Below are 25,875 nucleotides of genomic sequence, written 5' to 3' on the forward strand. Positions count from 1 at the left end.
TGTCCAGGGTGTACCCCGCCTTTCGCCCGTAGTCAGCTGGGATAGGCTCCAGCTTGCCTGCAACCCTGTAGAACAGGATAAAGCGGCTAGAGATGATGAGATGAGATTGATGAAGCAAAACAGACAGATGAATAAAATCTCACTGATTTCATTTACTGATGAAATTAGTAATTAGTGCCTCTTTCACCAAGTAATTTTGAAACTTGGTAAAACTTTAGCGAAGGCAAACTTGCAATCACTTTATTCCTAATCTCTTGAATGTTAGCTACCATGATAGTAAGAGTGATGATACAAACCAGTTCAATGTTAATAGATAACTAAAGTACAAAGTATATGCAGCAAAGTAGAGATAGATTACAATGATAGGTTTCAGGTCTCATTATTCCTGTTACATCTGTTAAAGAACAAAGAACTTTATTTATCACATGTACACTAAAGCACAGTGAAATTCCTCTCTGCACTTAACCCATCTGAAGCAGTGAACACACACATGTGTGAGCAATGAGCACACACACATACCCAGAGCAGTGGGCAGCTATGCTACAGCACCCGGGGAGCAGTTGGGGGTTAGATACCTTGCTCAAGGGCACTTCAGCCTATGGCCACCCCATGTTAACCTAACCGCATGTCTTTTGAACTGTGGGGAAACCAGAGCACCCAGAGGAAACCCACACAGACATGGGGAGAACATGCAAACTCCACACAGAAAGGCCCCCGTCAGCTGCTGGGCTCGAACACAAAACCTTCTTGCTGAGTGGCGACGGTGCTAACCACTGTGGTGCTAACCACTTTACGGTGGTGTAGTGACACCACCGTAAAGGTTAAAATGGTTAGATTTCTTTCTACTGGAAACTCTTTGATGCTAAATTGTCACTTTGTGACTTTACAGATATATAATTATATAAAGATGTAGTGTTTAAAAATGTACTAAAAAGAGATTGTTCATTTATATTGTGGTAAGTAAAAGTAAAAAATATTAGGTGAGAGAAAAAATTAAAGTAAAATGCATACACAGTATCAGTCAAACGGTTGTAAACCCCTACTCAGTCATAGGTTTTTCTGTATTTTGACTATTTTCTACATTGTAGAACAATACTGAAGATGTCAAAACTATGAAATAGCATATGGAACATGTAAGGAATTATGTGGTAAACAAAAAAAAAAAGTGTTAAAAAATCTGTTTCATATTTTAGATTCTTCAGCGTATCCAGCGTTTACCTTGATGACGCTTTGCACACTATTGGCATTATCTTAACCAGCTTCATGAGGTAGTCACCTGGAATTCTTTTCAATTAACAGGTGCCTCGTCAAAGGTTAATTAGTGCAATTTCTTGCCTCCTTAATGCATTTGAGATCAAACAGTAAATAGTAAATAATGATAATAATACAGTAAATAGCCTTATTTCACAACTGTAGCAATCCATATTATGTCAAGAACCGCTCAACTAAATAAATTAAAACAACATCCATCATTACTTTAAGACATGTTGTCTTTTAATTCATAAAAATAAAGAAAAAACATTGAATTAGAAGGTGTGTCCAAACTTTTGACTGGTACTGTATACCTAAAAAAAAACAGACTTCAGTATATTCATTCATTTTTTTATACTGCTTATCAACTGTGGGTCATGGGTGCACTGGAGCCAATCACAGCTGACACTGGGCGAGAGGCAAGACATACCTGGACAAGTTGTGAATCTAGTGCAGGGTTAACACAGAGAGACAGATAGCTATTCACACTTACTATGGGCAATTTAGAGTAGCCAGTTGACCTAATCTGCCTGCCTTTGGACTGTGGGTGGAAATCAGCACAACCGAAGGAAACCCACTCAGGCACGGGGTTAGAACATGCGAACTCCAAAAAGAAAGGCCAGAGTCGACTGGTAGGTTTGACCACAGAACCTTCTTGCAATGTGGTGACGGTGCTAACCACCGTGCCGTTTGATTTTAGTACATTAATAAATTAATTATACGTTATTACTTCCCACCTCTGGTGCCAAACAATAGTTTTCAATGTGGTATTTCCAACTCAACACCTATTTTACCTACAGTGGTGATTGAAAGTTTGTGAACCCTTTAGAATTTTCTATATTTCTGCATAAATATGACCTAAAACATCATCAGATTTTCACACAAGTCCTAAAAGTAGATAAAGAGAACCCAGTTAAACAAATGAGACAGAAATATTATACTTGGTCATTTATTTATTGAGGAAAATGACCCAATATTACATATCTGTGAACCTTTGCTTTCAGTATCTGGTGTGACCCCCTTGTGCAGCAATAACTGCAACTAAACGTTTCCGGTAACTGTTGATCAGTCCTGCACACCAGCTTGGAGGAATTGTAGCTTGTAGCCCATTCCTCTGTACAGAACAGCTTCAACTCTGGGATGTTGGTGGGTTTCCTCACATGAACTGCTCACTTCAGGTCTTTCCACAACATTTCGATTGGATTAAGGTCAGGACTTTGACTTGGCCATTCCAACACATTAACTTTATTCTTCTTTAATCATTCTTTGGTAGAACGACTTGTGTGCTTAGGGTCGTTGTCTTGCTGCATGACCCACCTTCTCTTGAGATTCAGTTCATGGACAGATGTCCTGACATTTTCCTTTAGAATTCACTGGTATAATTCAGAATTCATTGTTCCATCAGTGATGGCAAGCTGTCCTGGCCCAGATGCAGCAAAACAGGCCCAAACCATGATACTACCACCACCATGTTTCACAGATGGGATAAGGTTCTGATGCTGGAATGCAGTGTTTTCCTTTCTCCAAACATAACGCTTCTCATTTAAACCAAAAAGTTCTATTTTGGTCTCATCCATCCATAAAACATTTTTCCAATAGCCTTCTGGCTTGTCCATGTGATCTTTAGCAAACTGCAGACAAGCAGCAATGTTCTTTTTGGAGAGCAGTGGCTTTCTCCTTGCAACCCTGCCATGCACACCATTGTTGTTCAGTGTTCTCCTGATGGTGGACTCATGAACATTAACATTAGCCAATGTGAGCGAGGCCTTCAGTTGCTTAGAAGTTACCATGGGGGCCTTTGTGACCTCGCTGACTATTAAACGCCTTGCTCTTGGAGTGATCTTTGTTGGTCGACCACTCCTGGGGAGGGTAACAATGGTCTTGAATTTCCTCCATTTGTACACAATCTGTCTGACTGTGGGTTGGTGGAGTCCACCTCTTTAGAGATGGTTTTGTAACCTTTTCCAGCCTGATGAGCATCAATAACACTTTTTCTGAGGTCCTCAGAAATCTCCTTTGTTTGTGCCATGATACACTTCCACAAACATGTGTTGTGAAGATCAGACTTGGATAGATCCCTGTTCTTTAAATAAAACAGGGTGCCCACTCACACCTGATTGTCATCCCATTGATTGAAAACACCTGACTCTAATTTCACCTTCAAATTAACTGCTAACCCTAGAGGTTCACATACTTTTGCCACTCACAGATATGTAATATTGGATAATTTTCCTCAATAAATAAATGGCCAAGTATAATATTTTTGTCTCATTTGTTTAACTGGGTTCTCTTTATCTACTTTTAGGACTTGTGTGAAAATCTGATGATGATTTAAGTCACATTTATGCAGAAATATAGAAAATTCTAAAGGGTTCGCAAACTTTCAAGCACCACTGTATCCATAATGCATACTACATTAGGCAGTGTACTGTTTTGTACAGAGCTGATGACATCCTTAACTAATAAAACTAATATGTAGCCACAATTTAGTAAAGTATGGGAACAAGATCATTAACTTGGAACAAGATAATCAAATCACGCTCATGTCAAGTCATGCAAGGGAATGAGATTATTAAATGATGCCACATAAAGTATTAATTAGGTGTGATCATTGTCCTGTGTCCCCAATTTAGTGTTGGCATGTATAATGAGTTTTGTAGAAACCACTACATGCTTTGGGAAAAGCTGGCACTCATCTCTTTTAGTTAAGATGTAGACAGAAAAGTTTACTTGCACACATTCTTAATTACTCAACCTAACATAATTTTATGAGCAGAGAAGGATCATTTTGCATAATTTTATTTAATTAAACCATTGTGTGTTGTTTATAATATATAAAACAGTGACCATAATTTACAATAACTAGATAAAATAGAGGGCAGCACAGTGGTGTAGTGGTTAGCACTGTGGCCTCACAGCAAGAAGGTTCTGGGTTTGAGCCCAGTGCCCGATGGGGGCCTTTCTGTGTGGAGTTTGCATGTTCTTCCCGTGTCTGTGTGGGTTTCCTCTGGGTACTCCGGTTTCCCCCACAGTCCAAAGACATGCAGGTTAGGCTAATTGGTGGCTCTAAATTGACCGTAGGTGTGAATGTGAGTGTGAATGGTTGTCTGTGTCTATGTGTCAGCCCTGTGATGACCTGGCGACTTGCCCAGGGTGTACCCTGCCTTTCGCCTGTAGTCAGCTGGGATAGGCTCCAGCTTGCCTGCGACCCTGCACAGGATAAGCAGTTATGGATGGATGGATAAAATAGATGCTTTTAATGTATGAGGTCTACTCGAGCGTTGGTTAATATGAAGTCAGTTCACTTTGACAATTCTGAATAAAGTCTTTAATAAAAATATATTTTCAATTTTGAAAGTGAGTTGAAAAAACATCATTAACATTTTCATTAAGCTTTCAACATGACCTCATGATTTTCTACACAATAAACCAAGCATGCCCCTGGCATGCTAAAATGTGCCTTCTATTTTGTTTCTATTACTTTTCTTGTTGTTTAGGCCAGGCGTGGATAAACATTTAACTCCTGACATTTCCATCACGTTTTTTTCCGATGATACACAAATGTCTACTTGTCTTTGGTCTCCCTGTTTTCCTATAGTGTGACTATCACGAGAACGTGTTCATCCCAAACTTCAGATTCTCGCTTTCCCCCCACATCTAACTCCTAAAGTGTTTATAAAAGCATAAATTCAGATTTAAAGTGCTAAAGTTTCTTGTTTACTTAAATATCATCAGACTTTTTTGTGAGTTATTGCTTTAAGTATGCATAATGAGAAGTCAACGCGTAAAGAACTATGAAGTAGTGAGATGGAAGAAGACAATACTAAAGTTGCACTCCAGCAAAGGATATTTACACAGATAAATCTGGAGCACCTTAATATAAATGTGTCAAGCCTGAAGACGCCTACTCACTGAAAAAAAAGAGTTTACTTGGCTTTGAAAAGCATAACAGAAACGCTAAGGTGAACAGTAAACAAATGTATTAATATAGAAAGCATTAAGATAATAGATCATTATTTAATGGAAATAATTCCACTCAAATCATTGCTCAATTTACACAGCCAAGCCTTGATATATAGCATAACTGTATGGCTTACACAATGTTGACATGCTCTACTGTGCTATGGCTCTTAACTTATAATTACATTATAATTAGTGACATTAATCACAAATTCTGCATCGGTTTCCAAGACCTTGTGTATTGTTTTGACATATATTTTAGTACCTTGAAATACTATGTACTGTGATACACGTTTCTAGATGTACCGGTATCACAGCCTTCTCTTCCTGCTCTTGCTTCCAGAGATCTACCCTCCTACACAGTTCACTTTAGGTCCTAATATGCAAGTGTATACCAACCTCATGTCCCATAATACTAAGTAGAAGTTAGATTGCGTGTGACACCCAGATTGTACCATACTGAACCTGATACACCTAGTATATGTGTAAGGTGTATATGTGTATATAAGGCATGTTATAGCTACTTATAACTGATTAATGCTTAAGATAGCAAAGCAATTAAATATACGTGCCCTTAAAGAATTTTATAATTTGGACCCACAGTGTGATTGTAATCCATATTATAGACTTTGATATGGCGTAGATTTTAAATTCTGCCTGCAGTGTTTTGTTGGTGTCTCTGAAGATTAAGTACACTGGCACATGTCCCAATCTGTGAAGCTTGTTCAATGAATTTTGATGAGTTCTCAAGGTGATAAAAAAAAATGATGTAAAGCACTTAGAACTACAATCTTCCTGAGGTAGTGGGATGCTATTTTTGGAAGTGCTCGTGCTCCTGGGAGTAAATGTTCTAAGTGCGGCACACACTTAACAGAAAACGCAGGATGGCATGAATGGGAAGATGGCAGATCTGCAGTAGCAGGGGATAACAACCATTGAAAGGATGGCAGGTTTTAATTAGCATTAGAGCACTTTGGTCCTGGGACATCAGCCAATATGTATCTTTTTTATTCCCAAAGTTACAGGCAGATACTCTCCTGAGACCTCAGCCAGGCTTCTTCCACAGCGGAGCTAGCAGCCCCCTGGTGAATGCCACAAGGCCTCAAAGAACAGTGCGCTCATCCTCCAGCTACACAATTGGCCTCTCTCCCAACATCAGTTTCCGGCCCTCAGGCCCTGATCCCTTCCTGAGGCACTCAGGGTGCCCCAATCCAGGCCTCTATCCCAGACAGGACAGCCCATCCCAGCCCCGGCCTTCACCTACTGGCTCTCTGGCCACCAGTCCAGCTGGAACTTGCTCTCCAGCCTTTAGGCCACAGCAACATCCATCCCCACGGCCTCCACCCGACCCACCCAAAGTCACCCATGAGCAGTTCAAGGCAGCTCTACAGATGGTGGTGGACAAGGGAGACCCACGCTCCTACCTGGAGAACTTTGTAAAGATCGGCGAGGGCTCCACTGGGGTGGTCTGCATTGCACGAGAAAAGCACAGTGGCCGTCTGGTGGCAGTAAAGATGATGGACTTGAGGAGGCAGCAGAGACGGGAGCTGCTGTTCAACGAGGTTTGATATTCTTAATAAAAACTGTAATTTTGGTAGCATGGTAGCGCAGTGGGTAAAGTGCCCATGAGATGGTTCAACACCTATGTTGTGATCCCATATGTTGGTGTATTTTATTATTTTTTTTTACTAACCCCATTTCCAGAAAAGTTGGGATATTTTCCAAAATGCAATAAAAACAAAAGTCTGTGATTTGTTAATTCACCTGAACCACTGACAAAAGGACAAAGAAAACATTTTCAGTAGTTTTACTGATTAACTTAATTGTATTTTGTAAATATAAACAAAGTTAGAATTTGATGCCTGCAACACACTCAAAAAAAGTTGGGAAAGAGGCATTATTACCATTGTGTATGCATATGTAGGTAGTGATTATGCGGGACTACCAGCACAGGAATGTGGTGGAGATGTTTAAGAGTGCACTGGTGGAAGAAGAGCTGTGGGTTATTATGGAGTACCTCCAGGGAGGAGCTCTCACTAACATAGTGTCTGAAACCAGGTAAGTCATTATAGTGTCAGAAAGAGCAGATCTATTTGAAATCTATCTGAGCACCAAGGTGCTTAGAGATTCTCAAACTGTTTTGCAGCCGTGGACCATTTTATTCAAATGGCACCACATTATTCAAATGTGTTCAATAATATTCCGGTTACTTACTGGTGTCACAGAGCTTTTTATTTTGGAACTTTCCCCCAACAGAACACATTAGGTCCAAAGTGATTATTTAAAGACCTACTTGTTTTTGGGTTACTGACGTTTGGAGTAAACCTATTAAATTCCAGTGATTTACCAAAGTGGTTAATAGCTATAAGAACTCAAAAATAAGCATAATAGCTTTGATAACAGTGGGTTGTGATTTCTACCATTGTAACAAAATGTTAAATGAATGAATGAATGAATGAATGAATCAGTTGCGTACCCCCTAGTTATGCTTCATGGATCCCTGGGGGTCCCCAGACTCCATTTTGAGAATCACTCTCTCAAATCACCTTATTATTTTTGATGACTATAGAAAATATCACATTGAAGCTGTGTGATTTAAATACCTCAGTATTGATTGCTTGTTTAATCCGTTAAAGTCCCAGGAACTAATGGGTGGTCAAGACTTTTCTGACTTTCATAATGACATGATGTGGCTATTAGTTCCATTGTAGTCGTTAATAATAGGCTTTAAGATGAATAACTAAATAATAAGCTATGACTTCAACAAGAACTGCAACATAGCAACATAGGTGCTTGAAAGTTTGTGAACCCTTTAGAATTTTCAATATTTCTGCATAAATATGACCTAAAACATCATCAGATTTTCACACAAGTCCTAAAAGTAGATAAAGAGAACCCAGTTAACCCATCAGAACCCGGCCCCATTTCCCCTTAAAGGAAAATTATGGGGAATATAAAACAGACCAAATGGACCACACAGAACACATTTCTAATTTTTTTTTTTTTTTTTTAATTCTGACCCCTACTGGCAAAGATCTGGAAAGTTAAATACATGTCACATTGGGCACTTAACGTAAATTTATTCCTTATTTGAAAATAAATCAGCTTGACAGGTTTTTTTTTGTTCAGTAACATATATTTGTATTTTTATTTGCATTTCCATAAGATACAATAACATTCTAACTTTAATGTTTAAGTTTAACAAAAAAAAATTGTCTGATTGGTTTTACAACAAAAATGTGCAAACTGAATAATAATAAAAACTACCTCATATTGGGTAATTATGCAACAAGTTACTGTAGCTGTAAAAAAAACTGAGCTACAGACAGATGTAGTAACCTTCAGAAAACATGTACATAGTGCAAAAAAAACCTATTAAAGAATAGTGAAGGGGAACAAAACCTTCGTATTATCAGCACTATGTTTTAACCATTATTATCACTCTCTCAGGCCCATTAAGCAGTTTTAGCAAAGTAGCCTAGGCCAAATGGTAACACCTGAAACAATTTCCTTCTTCAGTGAAGCAAAGACGCACATCACACTTCTCACAGAGGGTGGTAGTTGCATTGATTTTTCATAATTTGCAATGGCCACACTTTTCACACTTCACAGGCCAGTGTGCAACCTGGTCAGTGCGAATATCAACCGGAACGCCAACACGCACTCTCTTTGGCAGTGGTGGAGATGGGGCATCAAGTGTTGGGTGACCCCTTTGTTCCTGCAAAAGAATCAGGCTAGTGGCAACCTCTGCCTGGAAGCTCCTTTGTTTCAGTGGCTTTTGGATACCAAGCAGTTTACAGTCACGGCAGTAGATCAACCATGCATTAACGAAGCCTAACATGATGGTTTGCCAGAAGAGGTAGAGGTACCACCTCTGTGATCTCATGTGGTACTTGTACCTTGCAACACATGCATCAAGGAGGTCTATCCCCCTCATGAATGTGTTGTACTCCTTCACAATGTGCGGCCTGTTGACCTCCACAAATGCTTTGTCTGATTTGCTCCAGCGTCGAGTTTTGTCCTGAGGCTCAGTTGCACAGTAGGATGAGATCAGGGTAACAGATTTGTTGTCATACCACTTCACAATGACCATACTTTCCCCTTTCTCCACCCTGGCATCAACAGATCCTCTGCCTTTCTTGGCAAGACTTTTGTCATCCTCAAGCATACAACCAGCTACGGAGTGTTCCTACAAAGTAGATCAGTCGCTCAAGAAGCTTGAGAACCAGTGGTGCTGAGGAAAAAAAATTGTCTGCAAAGACTTTGTAGTTTTGGTTTGATGGAAGAGTTTCACACAGCTTGACCACAACGTCACCTCCCATGCCCAGTACAGTTTTTTTTCCCAGTGCCACCTTCATAAACCACAAAATCACAGAGGATTCCTGACGAAGAGCAGCGGGCCCAAATTTTCAGTCCCCATGGGTGGGGTAGGCCTTTCACCTACTGCCTTTTTGAACTGTGTTCTGAACGCTGTAGAGTTTAGCCATACTACAAAAAAAAAAAAAATTGAATTACATTGAATTAGGAGCACCGTAAAATCGTGTTTGTTTTACTTACAGATATTCAAAAATTGTTTTGTAACATATATTATTCATAATTTTATAAATTTGACATTGTTATATTTGTTTAAATGTGCTTTGAATTGAACATTTTTTCTGATTGTGACAAATACGTCACAATATATTTTCCACGACTATGTTAAGGTTAAATGCCCGATGTGACATCAATGTTACCACAATGTTGTCGTAATTTGTTTTATATCAATTTCTTCAGGAAATGTTGTCAGAACATGTTAAATGTAACATTTGACATCTTATTTAAGTATCAGAATTGTTAAATCGGTTGAAACATACATTTAGTCACCAAAAATAAGATGTTTGAAATTAGATGATTTGGTCAGTTGTGGTTACCCTGCACACAGCCATCTTGAAAATGGTGTCATGGGTATTCAAATTCACAGAGTGTCATGTGACTGCACCAGCAAGTTACGAACATGTCACTTTGGGGCCTAATGAGGTAAAGTCAAGGATAAAGCTGTGTGAGAAAGTTTGCAGGACATTTAAAGTCATGGTGACACGTGTGTCACAGTGGGTTCTTATGGGTTTTAAACAAACGAGACAAGAATATTATACTTGACCATTTATTTATTGAGGAAAATGATCCAATATTACATATCTGTGAGTGGCAAAAGTATGTGAACCTCTAGGATTAGCAGTTAATTTTAAGGTGAAATTCAAGTCAGTTGTTTTCAATCAATGGGATGACAATCAGGTGTGAGTGGGCACCCTGTTTTATTTCAAGAACAGGGATCTATCAAAGTCTGATCTTCACAACACATGTTTGTGGAAGTGTATCATGGCACCAACAAAGGAGATTTCTGAGGACCTCAGAAAAAGCGTTGTTGATGCTCATCAGGCTGGAAAAGGTTACAAAACCATCTGTAAAGAGTTTGGACTCCACCAATCCACAGTCAGACAGATTGTGTACAAATGGAGGAAATTCAAGACCATTGTTACCCTCCCCAGGAGTGGTCGACCGACAAAGATCACTCCAAGAGCAAGGCGTGTAATAGTCAGCGAGGTCACAAAGGACCCCCAGGGTAACTTCTAAGCAACTGAAGACCTCTCTTACATTGGCTAATGTTAATGTTCATGAGTCCACCATCAGGAGAACACTGAACAACAATGGTGTGCATGGCAGGGTTGCAAGGAGAAAGCCACTGCTCTCCAAAAAGAACACTGCTGCTCGTCTGCAGTTTGCTAAAGATCACATGGACAAGCCAGAAGGCTATTGGAAAAATGTTTTGTGGACGGATGAGACCAAAATAGAACTTTTTGGTTTAAATGAGAAGCGTTATGTTTGGAGAAAGGAAAACACTGCATTCCAGCATCAGAACCTTATCCCATCTGTGAAACATGGTGGTGGTAGTATCATGGTTTGGGCCCATTTTGCTGCATCTGGGCCAGGACGGCTTGCCATCATTGATGGAGCAATGAATTCTGAATTATACCAGCAAATTCTAAAGGAAAATGTCAGGACATCTGTCCATGAACTGAATCTCAAGAGAAGGTGGGTCATGCAGCAAGACAACGACCCTAAGCACACAAGTCGTTCTACCAAAGAATGGTTAAAGAAGAATAAACTTAATGTTTTGGAATGGCCAAGTCAAAGTCCTGACCTTAATCCAATCGAAATGCTGTGGAAGGACCTGAAGCGAGCAGTTCATGTGAGGAAACCCACCAACATCCCAGAGTCGAAGCTGTTCTTTATGGAGGAATGGGCTAAAATTCCTCCAAGCCAGTGTGCAGGACTGATCAACAGTTACCGGAAATGTTTAGTTGCAGTTATTGCTGCACAAGGGAGTCACACCAGATACTGGAAGCAAAGGTTCGTATACTTTTGCCCCTCATAGATATGTAATATTGGATCATTTTCCTCAATAAATAAAAGACCAGGGCGGCACGGTGGTGTAGTGGTTAGCGCTGTCGCCTCACAGCAAGAAGGTCCGGGTTCGAGCCCCGTGGCCGGCGAGGGCCTTTCTGTGTGGAGTTTGCATGTTCTCCCCGTGTCCGCGTGGGTTTCCTCCGGGTGCTCCGGTTTCCCCCACAGTCCAAAGACATGCAGGTTAGGTTAACTGGTGACTCTAAATTGACCGTAGGTGTGAATGTGAGTGTGAATGGTTGTCTGTGTCTATGTGTCAGCCCTGTGATGACCTGGCGACTTGCCCAGGGTGTACCCCGCCTTTCGCCCGTAGTCAGCTGGGATAGTCTCCAGCTTGCCTGCGACCCTGTAGAACAAGATAAAGCGGCTAGAGATGATGAGATGAGATGAAATAAAAGACCAAGTATAATATTTTTGTCTCATTTGTTTAACTGGGTTCTTTTTATCTACTTTTAGTACTTGTGTGAAAATCTGATGATGTTTTAGGTCATATTTATGCAGAAATATAGAAAATTCTAAAGGGTTCACAAACTTTCAAGCACCACTGTATTTTCCAAATTTCAGAAACCACCCCATACAAGTGTACTAAGAACTGGTGCATTAACTGCATCAGCTTGGAATGCTTTATAAAAAAAAAAAAAGAAACTGCTTGTTTGTTTCCCCTAGTTGTATGTGTGTAGCTGAAGGAAGCTGAAGTGCTTTGTGCAGTGTTATTGCAGATTTTTCTAAAGATGCCCCAGCATTCTGGAGTCAGGCTCTTATGATGTAGCAACTTTTTTGTACCACAGGGGGGCAGTAGACTGTCAACTTAGAATCAGGTTGTATACCTCAGGCCAAATGTACACTAAAATATTCTAATGCTGCATCACACACCCAAAACCACCCTTTTTAATATGGCAGGATCTATGACTTATCTGCATATATATATATATATATATATATATATATATATATATATATATATATAAAAACCACATCCACTCTTTACGTCTAAATATTTAACAGTCAGTAAGCAACTTTGCACTAGGTACCTAACTGAACTTAATTGATACAGAAAAGTTGTTGGTTTGTTGGGTCTGGACATGTTAAGTGTACTTTAGGTGCTATGCTAACATTATAGAAAGCTTTATTTTCAAATGAATCCCTTTCTGACACTTGAAAACCTGATATGAATGACTGTGTATTTTTTCGTATTATATAAATAAATGAGGGCGGCGCGGTGGTGTAGTGGTTAGCGCTGTCGCCTCACAGCAAGAAGGTCCAGGTTCGAGGGCCTTTCTGTGCGGAGTTTGCATGTCCTCCCTGTGTCCGCGTGGGTTTCCTCCGGGTGCTCCGGTTTCCCCCACAGTCCAAAGACATGCAGGTTAGGTTAACTGGTGACTCTAAATTGACCGTAGGTGTGAATGTGAGTGTGAATGGTTGTCTGTGTCTATGTGTCAGCCCTGTGATGACCTGGCGACTTGTCCAGGGTGTATCCCGCCTTTCACCCGTAGTCAGCTGGGATAGGCTCCAGCTTGCCTGTGACCCTGTAGAACAGTATAAAGCAGCTAGAGATAATGAGATGAGAGATAAATAAATGAGGAATTATTAACAAAGCTAGGTCACTAGGACTTGAGAATATACAATAAGATTTAACCCCTTATTCATAATTCAGTTATTCATCTTAAAGCGTATATTTCAGTGCAATTACAATGAAATTAATAAGGAAACTGTGTAATTATGAGAGTGAAGAACGTGAGTGAATATACTGTGGGGATGTTAATAGGTGAGCATAAATAGTTAACATCTGCCTATTAAATATAGGACTAAGTGGTCTTATTGGACTTAATATAGGACTCATTTGGTCTTATAGTTGATCTGATTAAGACATGGAATGGATCAGTGGATAAATCTGGACTGTGATTTGCTGTGCAACTGTACAGGTTGAGTGAGGAGCAGATCGCTACTGTGTGTGAGGCTGTCCTGCAGGCACTGGCTTATCTTCACTCGCAAGGCGTCATTCATCGTGACATCAAAAGTGACTCCATCCTGCTGTCCTTGGATGGAAGGGTAAGATCCACCTTGGTTCCCTCTTCCTTCCCCTTTCTTCCTCATTTCCTTTGTGCTCTGAGCGCCTAATTTCACTGTGTGATAGACCACATTATGGATTAAAATGATTTTACCATGTAGCCAGTGTGAAACACAATGTTCTTCTTTTTCCTTTCAGATTAAACTCTCAGACTTTGGCTTTTGTGCTCAGATCAGCAAAGATATTCCTAAAAGGAAATCACTGGTAGGGACACCATACTGGATGGCCCCTGAAGTTATCTCAAAGTCACCATATGGCACAGAGGTAAAGAATGGCAATACATTGTCATACAGTAGTTTAAATTAATATAACTTTAACATCTTAACATATAATATTTCACCATCATGGACTCTTAAAACTGTCTGTCATTTGCTGTATGTTGGTTAAACTGTTTCAAACAGTTTAGTATACACTTAATATGTCCTTAATTACACCTGTTTGGTGGGCCTCTTTAAAATGACTGGTGTGAAATTGGATCCCAGGTGGATGTGTGGTCTATGGGCATCATGGTGGTGGAGATGGTGGACGGAGAGCCTCCTTACTTCAGCGAAACCCCAGTGGTGGCCATGAAGAGGCTGAGAGATGAGCCACCGCCCACTATACGAAACATTCAGCAGGTACAGTACCTACATTCTACTCATGTACAGCAATATTCAAAAGAACTCAGCTCTTCCAACCATGACTTAGAAAATGTCTTTGACAGCCTGTACTGTTTACTCATCTTGGTCTTGATCCTTCCCTTCCCAGGTGTCTCCAATGCTAAAAGACTTCTTGGACCGCATGTTGACCCGAGACCCGGTGGAGCGTGCAAGTGCCACGGACCTCCTTGAACACCCATTCCTCCTGCAGAGCAGCTCTCCACAGTGCCTCGTGCCCCTTGTTGAGCAGTACCGCAAGCGCATGTCTCGCTGCTGAGTCCCCTATTCTTCCTGTCTCTCTACATTACACTACATGCCATCATAGGCTCTTGACTCGAGGCTCCCAGGGCTCCAGGTCTGGACGTCTCACATATGAACGTCCCGGGCGCAAAGAAGTGAGCTGATGCACAGTACAGCTTCTATAGACTCAGAAAAAGAGCACTTGCTATCCTCATGCAAGCAGGATGGCTGTGGATAATGTAGACGGAGTGTTAATAAATCGCACCATCGGCTGAAGACAAATTTTCTTTATCCTGAGGATCTCACTCTGGGGACCAGTGGTGCTTAACTGGCAGCCTAAACACTAAGACTGTTCATGTTTTTACTGTAACGTGTTCAACACAAATGACTTACTCATATTTAATAAAAGAATGTTTCATGTTATCATGATGCTTGATGGCCAGATTTGGTCAGTATTTTGCCAGTATTCTTAGCACAGAGAGACTACTGCACCTTCTCCAGGATTTGCATGCCAGTGGCATTTGTAGGCCAAATTTAAGCTAGAAATGACTTGAAACAGAGCTTAGAACCTTGTCATTGACTGTCATTCAACTACTGTGGTGGCGACTGTTTTTAATGAGCCATTGGAACCAACTGTATATCCTACTGATTTAGCTACTTACCGTATTATGTTGTTTATTTGAATTTTTTTTCAATGGACTAACCCATCTGCGTTTGGAAAGGGGGTTCTGAACCTTTTGGAAAATGTGTACACTGTAAATATTGCTCCTCAGCTCCACAGGTTGATTTTTAAAAGAGTAACTGAAGAAGGAATAATGTGTACATACCATCACATTGAGTCAATACTGTATTTGCATTCTGATCATCATTACTGAGTGAAAAAGGTGCATATGAAATAAGTCATCTGGCTTCGGTGTGTCTGTTTACAGTGTGTGTCCGAGTGAGAGTGTATGTTTACACTTAGGATGTGATGTTCATGTTGGCATTTTCGCATCCAACCTGTTGTACTGTGACTTATTTTCTTAACAGTTTGTGTAGTTTTCAGTGGGAGTGTGTGAATGAATATCTGTGTGCTGCTGAGGATTTGGGGAGACTGTGGTTATGTTTGTAGAAGTAAAGCACACTGGATGGTACATGCTGAATGGTTTCTCACCAGCTGTGTACATTCTGTACATCATCTCTAAATTTCTTGAACAATTCAGCTTATTTCATTGTGATTTTATTTATATGTCAGTTGTTCATGATGAGAGAAATTAAATCAAATTAAATTTTTTTTCTAAACAAATAAAGGAGGCATATCGAATATTCAGGGATGGTGCCGTTTTTCACACACACACACACACACACACACACACACACACACACACACACACTTTTTTCAGTTAAATTTTCTTTAACTTTATTTAAAGAATATAAATTATTGACATTCACTATATGCATAGTAAAATATGCAAAATGATACCAGACCAGACAGCTATGTGCAAACATTTGTTCCAGTTAACTGTAAATAAGGATTACATTTCACATATAATTAACAGTTATTCCACAAAACTGAGTCGTACATGAGCTGATAGCCGATGAGGCGCATAGCGCCGAGTTGGCTATAAGCCATGTACAACGAGATTGAGCGGAATAACTGTTTTATTCTATCCACATTCACTGGATTTTGAGAAAGAGAGCATTTTTACTTTTTGCAAATTTGATAAATAAAAACTTTATACAAAACATCCGACAAAATAAGTTCTGCTTAGAATGTAAACAAACCGGCGAAATGACAGTAGCAGTTTGTGAAAAATGCGATAATTTTTTTTGCGGTCCGATTTCCATCAAATCGTGCGCTCTGACTGGCTCGCAAGCGGTTTGGAATCCTACAATACGGACCACAGTTACAGACCTTTGGTGACTTGCTCGTTCACAACAACAACAAACATAGTAGCAATTTTCTGTCAACATTTATTTTTGCATTTCTCAGTATAATAGTATTAATTTTACATCATGGATAGCGATAACGACAGTGTTCACAGCGAAAGCGAGTTTTACTACCCTGATGAAGCCAAAATAAAAGAAAACATTTCAGGAGAAAGCCGAAAACCTGTAACTGTTGATAATGCTGAGCAAAAACATGGCTGAATCCTGAATGACTCAATTTTGTATAAATAGAGGACTACATAGGCGGCAAAACGTAGAGTTTTTCCTGCCATGGAAGTGCACTTGTATACTGAGGAGGAAGCCATTTGCATTACAGCCGTGAATGAGGATTCAAAATGCTGGCTCACCTTGGCTTTGTTTTCCATTTCGGGCGCTCTCATTTTCTGTTAGAATTTGGTAAAGAAAAAAATTAATATATTATTTACCAGCTTAAGGTCGGTCCGTATGGTGAAATACCATGACCAAGGTCTTGAAAATACTGACTGAGGCCTCTGGGCCGAGGTCCATATTTTCAAGGCTGAGGTCATGGTATTTCACGATACGGACCTGCCAGCTGGTAAATAATATATATTTCTTGAAAAATAAAAAAGATATGCTCTGATCATAAAATACTTTCATTCCCTATTTTTTTGTATTTTTTGGGGTTTTGTTTTTGAGAATTTTTATTTTGTCCTCGGTTGGTTCAGCAACACGTTTTTCTCCACTCACGGTATATGAGCTGATATCCTTGTAGTAGAGTAGCGCGATTGCTCATATCCAGTGAATGTGGATAGAATAATGTTTCTTATCTGTACACAAACTGAATATATATATATATATATATATATATATATATATATATATATATATATATATATATATATATATTTATTTATTTATATACACACACACATTATATACTGTATATACAAACCTGTAATGTCTGAGACATGAGTATGAACAGATTTTGTAAATGCCTAAAGCTTCTGGATGTATATTAGAGAACATATAGAGGAATATTTTATAAACTTACTAATTATGAAGACAATTTTACAGAAGTTAAAAAACAAACAAAAAACAAAAACCCAGTGACCCTGCATGGCTCCTGAAGTGCACATAACACATGTACATAATCAAAGACAGCACATTTATGCATTATGTAGCACATTTACTTGCTTTATAATTTAATTTTAAGCATTGTTTGTTTATTTACAATGGAGTATTCTCTCTGTGAGGAAAGTTTCACCAGGGCTCTATACTCTATTAGTTCTGAGAGAAAAGAAACTACTGCTGATCCAAACTGCCTCCAGGTTTCTCTACAGTGTTGTTCATGATGTGTTTGACAAAGCAGGTAGAAATAAGTGAAATCCCTGCATATGCTCCCTGTGTTACTGATTTTTCATTTTTAAAGCTCCACAGCTAAAGCAGTAGCCGACTCAATGGCTTTGGCGAAGTAAATCCAGGACTGCGAGTGGGCGGCATGGTGGTATAAGTGGTTAGCATGGTCGCCTCACAGCAAGAAGGTTCTGGGTTCGCGCCCGGCGAGGGCCTTTTTGTGTGGAGTTTGCATGTTCTCCCCGTGTCTGCGTGGGTTTCCTCCGGGTGCTCCGGTTTCCCCTACAGTCCAAAGATATGCGGTTAGGTTAGGTTAGGTTAGGTTAGGTTAGGTTAGGTTAGGTTAACATGGGATGGCCTTGGGGCTGAGGTGCCCTTGAGTGAGGCACCTGACTCCCACCTGCTCCCCGGGCACTGTTAGCATGGCTGCCCACTGCTCTGGGTATGTGTGTGTGTTCACTGCTTCAGATAAGAATTTCACAAATGTGTGATGAATTAAGTTGTGCTTTTTTTTTCTTTCTTGACTCTGCAATGGGCGGCACGGTGGTGTAGTGGTTAGCGCTGTCGCCTCACGTCCGGGTTCGAGCCCCATGGCCGGCGAGAGCCTTTCTGTGCGGAGTTTGCATGTTGTCCGCGTGGGTTTCCTCCGGGTGCTCCGGTTTCCCCCACAGTCCAAAGACATGCAGGTTAGGTTAACTGGTGACTCTAAATTGACCATAGGTGTGAATGTGAGTGTGAATGGTTGTCTGTGTCTATGTGTCAGCCCTGTGATGACCTGGCGACTTGTCCAGGGTGTACCCCGCCTTTCGCCCGTAGTCAGCTGGGATAGGCTCCAGCTTGCCTGCGACCCTGTAGAACAGGATAAAACGGCTAGAGATAATGAGATGAGATGAGATGAGATGAGATGAGATGAGACTCTGCGATGCTAGGCGCTGCGAACTGAGAGTCGACTCAGGAGCTGAGGAGTCAAATTGATTCGGTTCAAGTTCACTCAGTGAAAAAACAAACAAAAAAAAAACAAAAAAAAAAACCGAGATTCGGTTTCTTGACAAATTAACTTAATTAATTTAATATTACACCGATTTATTTCATAATAGCTTATTTTCTTGTGATTTAGTTTCTGTGTGGAGAAAAATGATTGTGAGGAGTCGACTCCATCGATTCTGAACTCCACGAATCATAACAACGATAAATACAGATTAAGCTCGGCTGTTTAACGGACTTCCTTCAAATTCACACCTGACGCCGCTTATGCTGTCAACACTGGGCTGACTATTGACTAATTTATGTGTGTATGAAAGGGGAAATGTCTCTGACCGAGCAATCTTGCCTTTGTTTAACGTCGCGCCGGACTGACAGTCTCTAACCACCAGACCCATGAACTCAGGAGCTGTGAAGCGCCGCAGTAACCTGGTCCCGAGCCCGTCGAAGCCCGGCGGCCGGATTCTGATCCTCTCCCGGGGCACCTCGTCCCGACTGAGGCGCTCTTTATTCGGCCTTTCTTTCTTGACAGCGGCACGGCGCTTCATCGAGCTTTTCTTCCTCTCAGAGCTGTCACTATTCGGCTGTTCAGCACTAACCCGAGACACTCCGTTGCTTTGTTGTAAACTCGCTCTGTCTACGTCGCTCTTCTTCCCGGAAGTGTTGCCATGGCAGTAGAATTTCGGGATGAGAGGTCTTTCGTCTGGCAGAGAAGCTCTTTTTAATTGGCTCACAGGTTGCGTGACGTCACGCGCCTCGCCCTGGTACGACTGTTTTCGTCCCGTCTGCAAGTCCAGGTTGAGTGACTTTGATTTCCTCCACTGGGGCGGATTTTCCCTCATTTCATGGTGGTCCACTTTGTGGCAGCGCTCCCCGACAAAGTTGTTTTTTCTCCCAAAGCCAGCTTCTCTAGAGTTTTGAAACGGTTTCGAGCTGAACAGGATCTGTTGCTCCTTCTCAGTGAAGTGCCTCTCTGGAAACCTGGTTAAACTTTGGTAGCCACTTGAGTTGGTTCTGTCGGGGGAGTGCTGTTGGCTGAACCGTCTCTGTAGGTTTTCGCCATCGCTGATCCACATCCGTCTCTGAAACAAAGACGGCAGTGCCTCTTCATTCTTGCTGTGAACCTGCTTTGAGAATTTTTCCAGAATTTGCTTTGGGAGTCGATTAGGCCAGGGAACAGCTTCATGTGATCCACCTTTGATTTCATGAGTTTGCTCGACGCTGGTTATCCCCTTCTTCTCTGCAGCGCTGAGCACCTGAACACAATGGGCATGTCCCAAGAATTCGGCGACCTGGAGGGCAGTATGGCCTGCATGATTAGTGTGGTCCAGTCTCAATCCGAACCTCTTGAAAGCCCGAATGAGAAAATCCAGGATCTGGTTGTGTCCTCCGTAGGCAGCATACATCAGGGCGCTATTGCCCCAGGTATCAGTGAGATCAGGGTTGGCGTTGAACTGCACCAGGAGCTTGACAGCATCTAAGTGGCCAAGCTCACAGGCCAAGCTGAGGGCGGTGCGACCGTGCTCGTCCCGGTTGTTAACATCAGCTCCTTTCTCTAGGAGCAGCTGTGTGAACTTGGACCGGGTGCTGTGCTCCTGCAGGCACACGGCACACATAAGTGGCGTGCGGCTGCTCTCGTTCTTTGAGTTGATGATGCGGCAGTCCAGTGCATCAAGCACAAAGCGGGCCAGGTGCACCTTGCCACTATTCATGGCCTCCAAGAAGGTTTTAGTGCCAGAGCCCTGGCACAGGTCCTTTGGCCTCAGCATGGTGAAGCGCCTCTTCTCTGGGAGAAGTCTCACAGCTGCTGGAGTGTGTGCGTGGCTCAGCACTCTCTCAGTTTTCTAAATGGCTTCAGAGTTTCTGTGTCTCAGTCAGGGACTGTCGGCTGTTTTATACGTCCCTCGCTCTGTGTGCCCGCCCCACGTTGCTAAGGCAACTGCCATTTGAGGCCAAGCGCTGTCATGGCATCCATTCAGAATCTCATCCTCTCCTCTCAGGCAGGAGAGCCGAAAGATAGACTGTTTTGAAAGCCATAATTACTGATTTAAAAAAAAAAAAAAAAATATATATATATATATATATATATATATATATATATATATATATATATAACTGCCCTGTGCTTTAAACTTGTGGGTTTGTATCAAGGACTAATGTACTTTTCATCTTGAAGAAGATGAAAATTTAGTGGATTTGCCATGAATTTGAAACCACACATAGTTGAAGGACAAGAGGCGAAACACATGAATTATGCTTTTCAAGAACAAACACACTGCAAATAAATGAGCAAAATGAATATCACATGCCTCCAATCCATGCTGAGCTGAGCATTTCAACCACATTTTACCAATGGTCCTACACACACTTATTTCAATTTTTTTGTTGAGAAATTCCAGCAATTGTGTGAGGATAAAAAATATCGATGCATATTAGACTACTGATATTTGTTTGTTAGATAGTCCTGCTCATTACACCAGCATTTTTTTTAACATTTGGACATATTAGGGCGGCACGGTGGTGTAGTGGTTAGCGCTGTTGCCTCACAGCAAGAAGGTCCGGGTTCGAGCCCCGTGGCCGGCGAGGGCCTTTCTGTGTGGAGTTTGCATGTTCTCCCCGTGTCCGCGTGGGTTTCCTCCGGGTGCTCCGGTTTCCCCCACAGTCCAAAGACATGCAGGTTAGGTTAACTGGTGACTCTAAATTGACCGTAGGTGTGAATGTGAGTGTGAATGGTTGTCTGTGTCTATGTGTCAGCCCTGTGATGACCTGGAGACTTGTCCAGGGTGTACCCCACCTTTCGCCCGTAGTCAGCTGGGATAGGCTCCAGCTTGCCCATGACCCTGTAGAACAGGATAAAGTGGCTAGAGATAATGAGATGAGATGAGATGAGATGAGATGAGATGAGATGAGATTTGGACATACTAAGGCATTATTAATCCATGTGATTTAATACTCATTTCAGTGTTGTTTGGTTTTTGAGCAAAAACCAAACATATTTCAGCTTTTCCAACAGTCTTCACACTAGTCAGTCGAGCTGGCAATTTGAGTGTGTGAAGGTCATGACTGTTTGAGCGCTGTAGCTGATATTTGTTAATATTTTTTTTTTGAGGTCTGAATGAGGCACGTTATAAAAATGCAGCAGAAAGGGTGGTTGATCAAACCAGAACACAAAATATATTTTACTTGTTTTACCAATAACCCTGCCTTTGAAGACATGAAAAGACACCAACTGTGGTATCTGGTATAAAGATCTCGCCTGTCTTTCAGAGATAAAAAACATCAATATAAGCTTTCCTTTTTAGCATCCACATCAGATTTTTTTCTGTTAACTAAGGATGATTCATGTGAAATAATTTTAATAAACTGTATGCCTTTATAGCTGACAAAGTACTCTCTTAAAATCCTACAATGATGCCTTTTACCTAGGGTGGCACGGTGGTGTAACGGTTAGCATTGTCACCTCACAACAAGAAGGTTCTGGGTTTGAGCCCAGCAGCTGACGAGGGCCTTTCTGTGTGGAGTTTTCATGTTCTCCCCGTGTCTGCGTGGGTTTCCTCCAGGTGCTCCGGTTTCCCCAAAGACATGCAGGTTAGGCTAATTGGTGTAAATTGACCGTGAGTGTGAATGGTTGTTTGTCTCTATGTGTCAGCCCTGCGATGACCTGCTGACTTGTCCAGGGTGTACCCCGCCTCTCATCCATAGTCAGCTGGGCTAGGCTTCAGCTTGCCTGCAACCCTGCACAGGATAAGCGTCTACAGATAATGAATGGATGTTTCATGTTCATGGGTTTTATTATTACAACCCCGATTCCAAAAAAGTTGGGACAAAGTACAAATTGTAAATAAAAAGGGAATGCAATGATGTGGAAGTTTCAAAATTCCATATTTTATTCAGAATAGAACACAGATGACATATCAAATGTTTAAACTGAGAAAATGTATCATTTAAAGAGAAAAATTAGGTGATTTTAAATTTCATGACAACAACACATCTCAAAAAAGTTGGGACAAGGCCATGTTTACCACTGTGAGACATCCCCTTTTCTCTTTACAACAGTCTGTAAACGTCTGGGGACTGAGGAGACAAGTTGCTCAAGTTTAGGGATAGGAATGTTAACCCATTCTTGTCTAATGTAGGATTCTAGTTGCTCAACTGTCTTAGGTCTTTTTTGTCGTATCTTCCGTTTTATGATGCGCCAAATGTTTTCTATGGGTGAAAGATCTGGACTGCAGGCTGGCCAGTTCAGTACCCGGACCCTTCTTCTATGCAGCCATGATGCTGTAATTGATGCAGTATGTGGTTTGGCATTGTCATGTTGGAAAATGCAAGGTCTTCCCTGAAAGAGACGTCGTCTGGATGGGAGCATATGTTGCTCTAGAACCTGGATATACCTTTCAGCATTGATGGTGTCTTTCCAGATGTGTAAGCTGCCCATGCCACACGCACTAATGCAACCCCATACCATCAGAGATGCAGGCTTCTGAACTGAGCGCTGACAACAACTTGGGTCGTACTTCTCCTCTTTAGTCCGAATGACACGGCGTCCCTGATTTCCATAAAGAACTTCAAATTTTGATTCGTCTGACCACAGAACAGTTTTCCACTTTGCCACAGTCCATTTTAAATTAGCCTTGGCCCAGAGAAAACGTCTGCGCTTCTGGATCATGTTTAGATACGGCTTCTTCTTTGAACTATAGAGTTTTAGCTGGCAACGGCGGATGGCACGGTGAATTGTGTTCACAGATAATGTTCTCTGGAAATATTCCTGAGCCCATTTTGTGATTTCCAATACAGAAGCATGCCTGTATGTGATGCAGTGCCGTCTAAGGGCCTGAAGATCACGGGCACCCGGTATGGTTTTCCGGCCTTGACCCTTACGCACAGAGATTCTTCCAGATTCTCTGAATCTTTTGATGATATTATGCACTGTAGATGATGATATGTTCAAACGCTTTGCAATTTTACACTGTCGAACTCCTTTCTGATATTGCTCCACTATTTGTCGGCGCAGAATTAGGGGGATTGGTGATCCTCTTCCCATCTTTACTTCTGAGAGCCGCTGCCACTCCAAGATGCTCTTTTTATACCAGTCATGTTAATGACCTATTGCCAATTGACCTAATGAGTTGCAATTTGGTCCTCCAGCTGTTCCTTTTTTGTACCTTTAACTTTTCCAGCCTCTTATTGCCCCTGTCCCAACTTTTTTGAGATGTGTTGCTGTCATGAAATTTCAAATGAGTCAATATTTGGCATGAAATTTCAAAATGTCTCACTTTCGACATTTTATATGTTGTCTATGTTCTATTGTGAATACAATATCAGTTTCTGAGATTTGTAAATTATTGCATTCCGTTTTTATTTACAATTTGTACTTTGTCCCAACTTTTTTGGAATCGGGGTTGTATTATTATTATTATTATTATTATTATTATTATTCTCGTCTCATCTCATTATCTCTAGCCGCTTTATCCTGTTCTACAGGGTCGCAGGCAAGCTGGAGCCTATCCCAGCTGACTACGGGTGAAAGGCGGGGTACACCCTGGACAAGTCGCCAGGTCATCACAGGGCTGACACATAGACACAGACAACCATTCACACTCACATTCACACCTACGGTCAATTTAGAGTCACCAGTTAACCTAACCTGCATGTCTTTGGACTGTGGGGGAAACCGGAGCACCCGGAGGAAACCCACGCGGACACGGGGAGAACATGCAAACTCCGCACAGAAAGGCCCTCGCCGGCCCCGGGGCTCGAACCCGGACCTTCTTGCTGTGAGGCGACAGCGCTAACCACTACACCACTGTGCCGCCCTATTATTATTATTATTATTATTATTATTATTATTATTATTATAACCCCAAATCAGAAAAAAAATTGGGACGGTATGGAAAATGCAAATAAAAAAAGAAAGCAGTGATTTTCTAAATTTACTTTGACTTGTATTTCATTGCAGACAGTATGAGCCCAAGATATTTCATGTTTTGTCTGGTCAACTTCATTTCATTTGTTATTATACATCCATTCCTGCATTTCAGGCCTGAACACATTCCAAAAAAAAAGTTGGGACAGGGGTCATTTAGAGCAAATGAGATAAAACAATTACATAATGATGTGATTTGAAACAGGTGATGTCAACATGTAATCATGATCTGGTACAAAATCAGTATCCAGGAGCAAAGATAAACTGAAGCTCCTCAGCTCATCAACAAATGCATGAGAAAATTATTGAAATGTTTCAAACAATATTCTTCAAAGAAAGATATGAAGGGATTTGGATATTTCACTCTCTACTGTACATAATATCATTAAATAATTCAAGGAATTATTTTATAAAAATGTTATAAAATTTATAAAAACTGTATAAAAAATTGAGGAATTTTGGTGTGTAAAGGGCACAAGCCGAAGCTGAACACACATGATCTTCAATCCCTCAGACAGCACAGCATCAAGAACTGTCATTCATCTATAGCTAATATAACCACATAGGCTTGGGATTACTTTGGCAAATCTTTGTCAAGCAGGAAAATATGGAATTACATCCACAAAAGCCACTTAAAATTATGCTGTGCAAAGATGAAGCCTTATGTTAACTGTGTCCAGAAGTGCCATCAATTTCTCTGAGCTCAGAGGTATCTGGGATGGACCATCACACAGTGGAAATGTGTATTGTGGTCAGACCAATCAGTATTCCAGGTCTTTTTTGGAAGAAATGCATGCCATCTGTTCCAGACCAAAGACAAAAAGGACCATCCAGACTTTTACCAGCAACAAGTTAAAAAGCCAGGGTCTGTCATGGTATGGGGTTGTGTCAGTGCCCTTGGCAGCATTAATGCAGAAAAATACATTGAGATTTTGGAGCAACATATGCTGCCTTCAAGACGACATCTTTTCCAGCGATATTTCAACAAGAAAATACAAAACCACATTCTGCACACATTACAAAGACATGGCTGCAGAAGAAGAGGGTGCCTGTCCCCTCTGTCCCCAATAGAGAATGTGTGGCAAATTTTGAAATAAAAAAAATATGACAATGATGACCTCATACTGTTG

The 25,875-nt window shown here is 41.1% G+C and overlaps 1 protein-coding gene across 1 annotated transcript in view; it reads left to right on the plus strand.

Annotated features, from left to right (window-relative positions):
- Positions 1-15,055, plus strand: part of LOC132893852 (serine/threonine-protein kinase PAK 6) — a 61,203-nt gene extending 46,148 nt beyond the window's left edge. Inside the window, exons 4-9 of the mRNA XM_060933009.1 lie at positions 6,231-6,773; positions 7,136-7,269; positions 13,575-13,701; positions 13,859-13,984; positions 14,203-14,337; positions 14,468-15,055. Of these exons, the coding sequence (XP_060788992.1) occupies positions 6,231-6,773; positions 7,136-7,269; positions 13,575-13,701; positions 13,859-13,984; positions 14,203-14,337; positions 14,468-14,635 (1,233 nt within the window). The 3' untranslated portion in view covers positions 14,636-15,055. The remainder of the gene's footprint in view (positions 1-6,230; positions 6,774-7,135; positions 7,270-13,574; positions 13,702-13,858; positions 13,985-14,202; positions 14,338-14,467) is intronic.
- Positions 15,056-25,875: the final 10,820 nt, after the last annotated feature.

Source organism: Neoarius graeffei, chromosome 11, assembly GCF_027579695.1.
Source record: "Neoarius graeffei isolate fNeoGra1 chromosome 11, fNeoGra1.pri, whole genome shotgun sequence".
In the NCBI taxonomy this organism is placed as follows: Eukaryota; Metazoa; Chordata; class Actinopteri; order Siluriformes; family Ariidae; genus Neoarius; species Neoarius graeffei.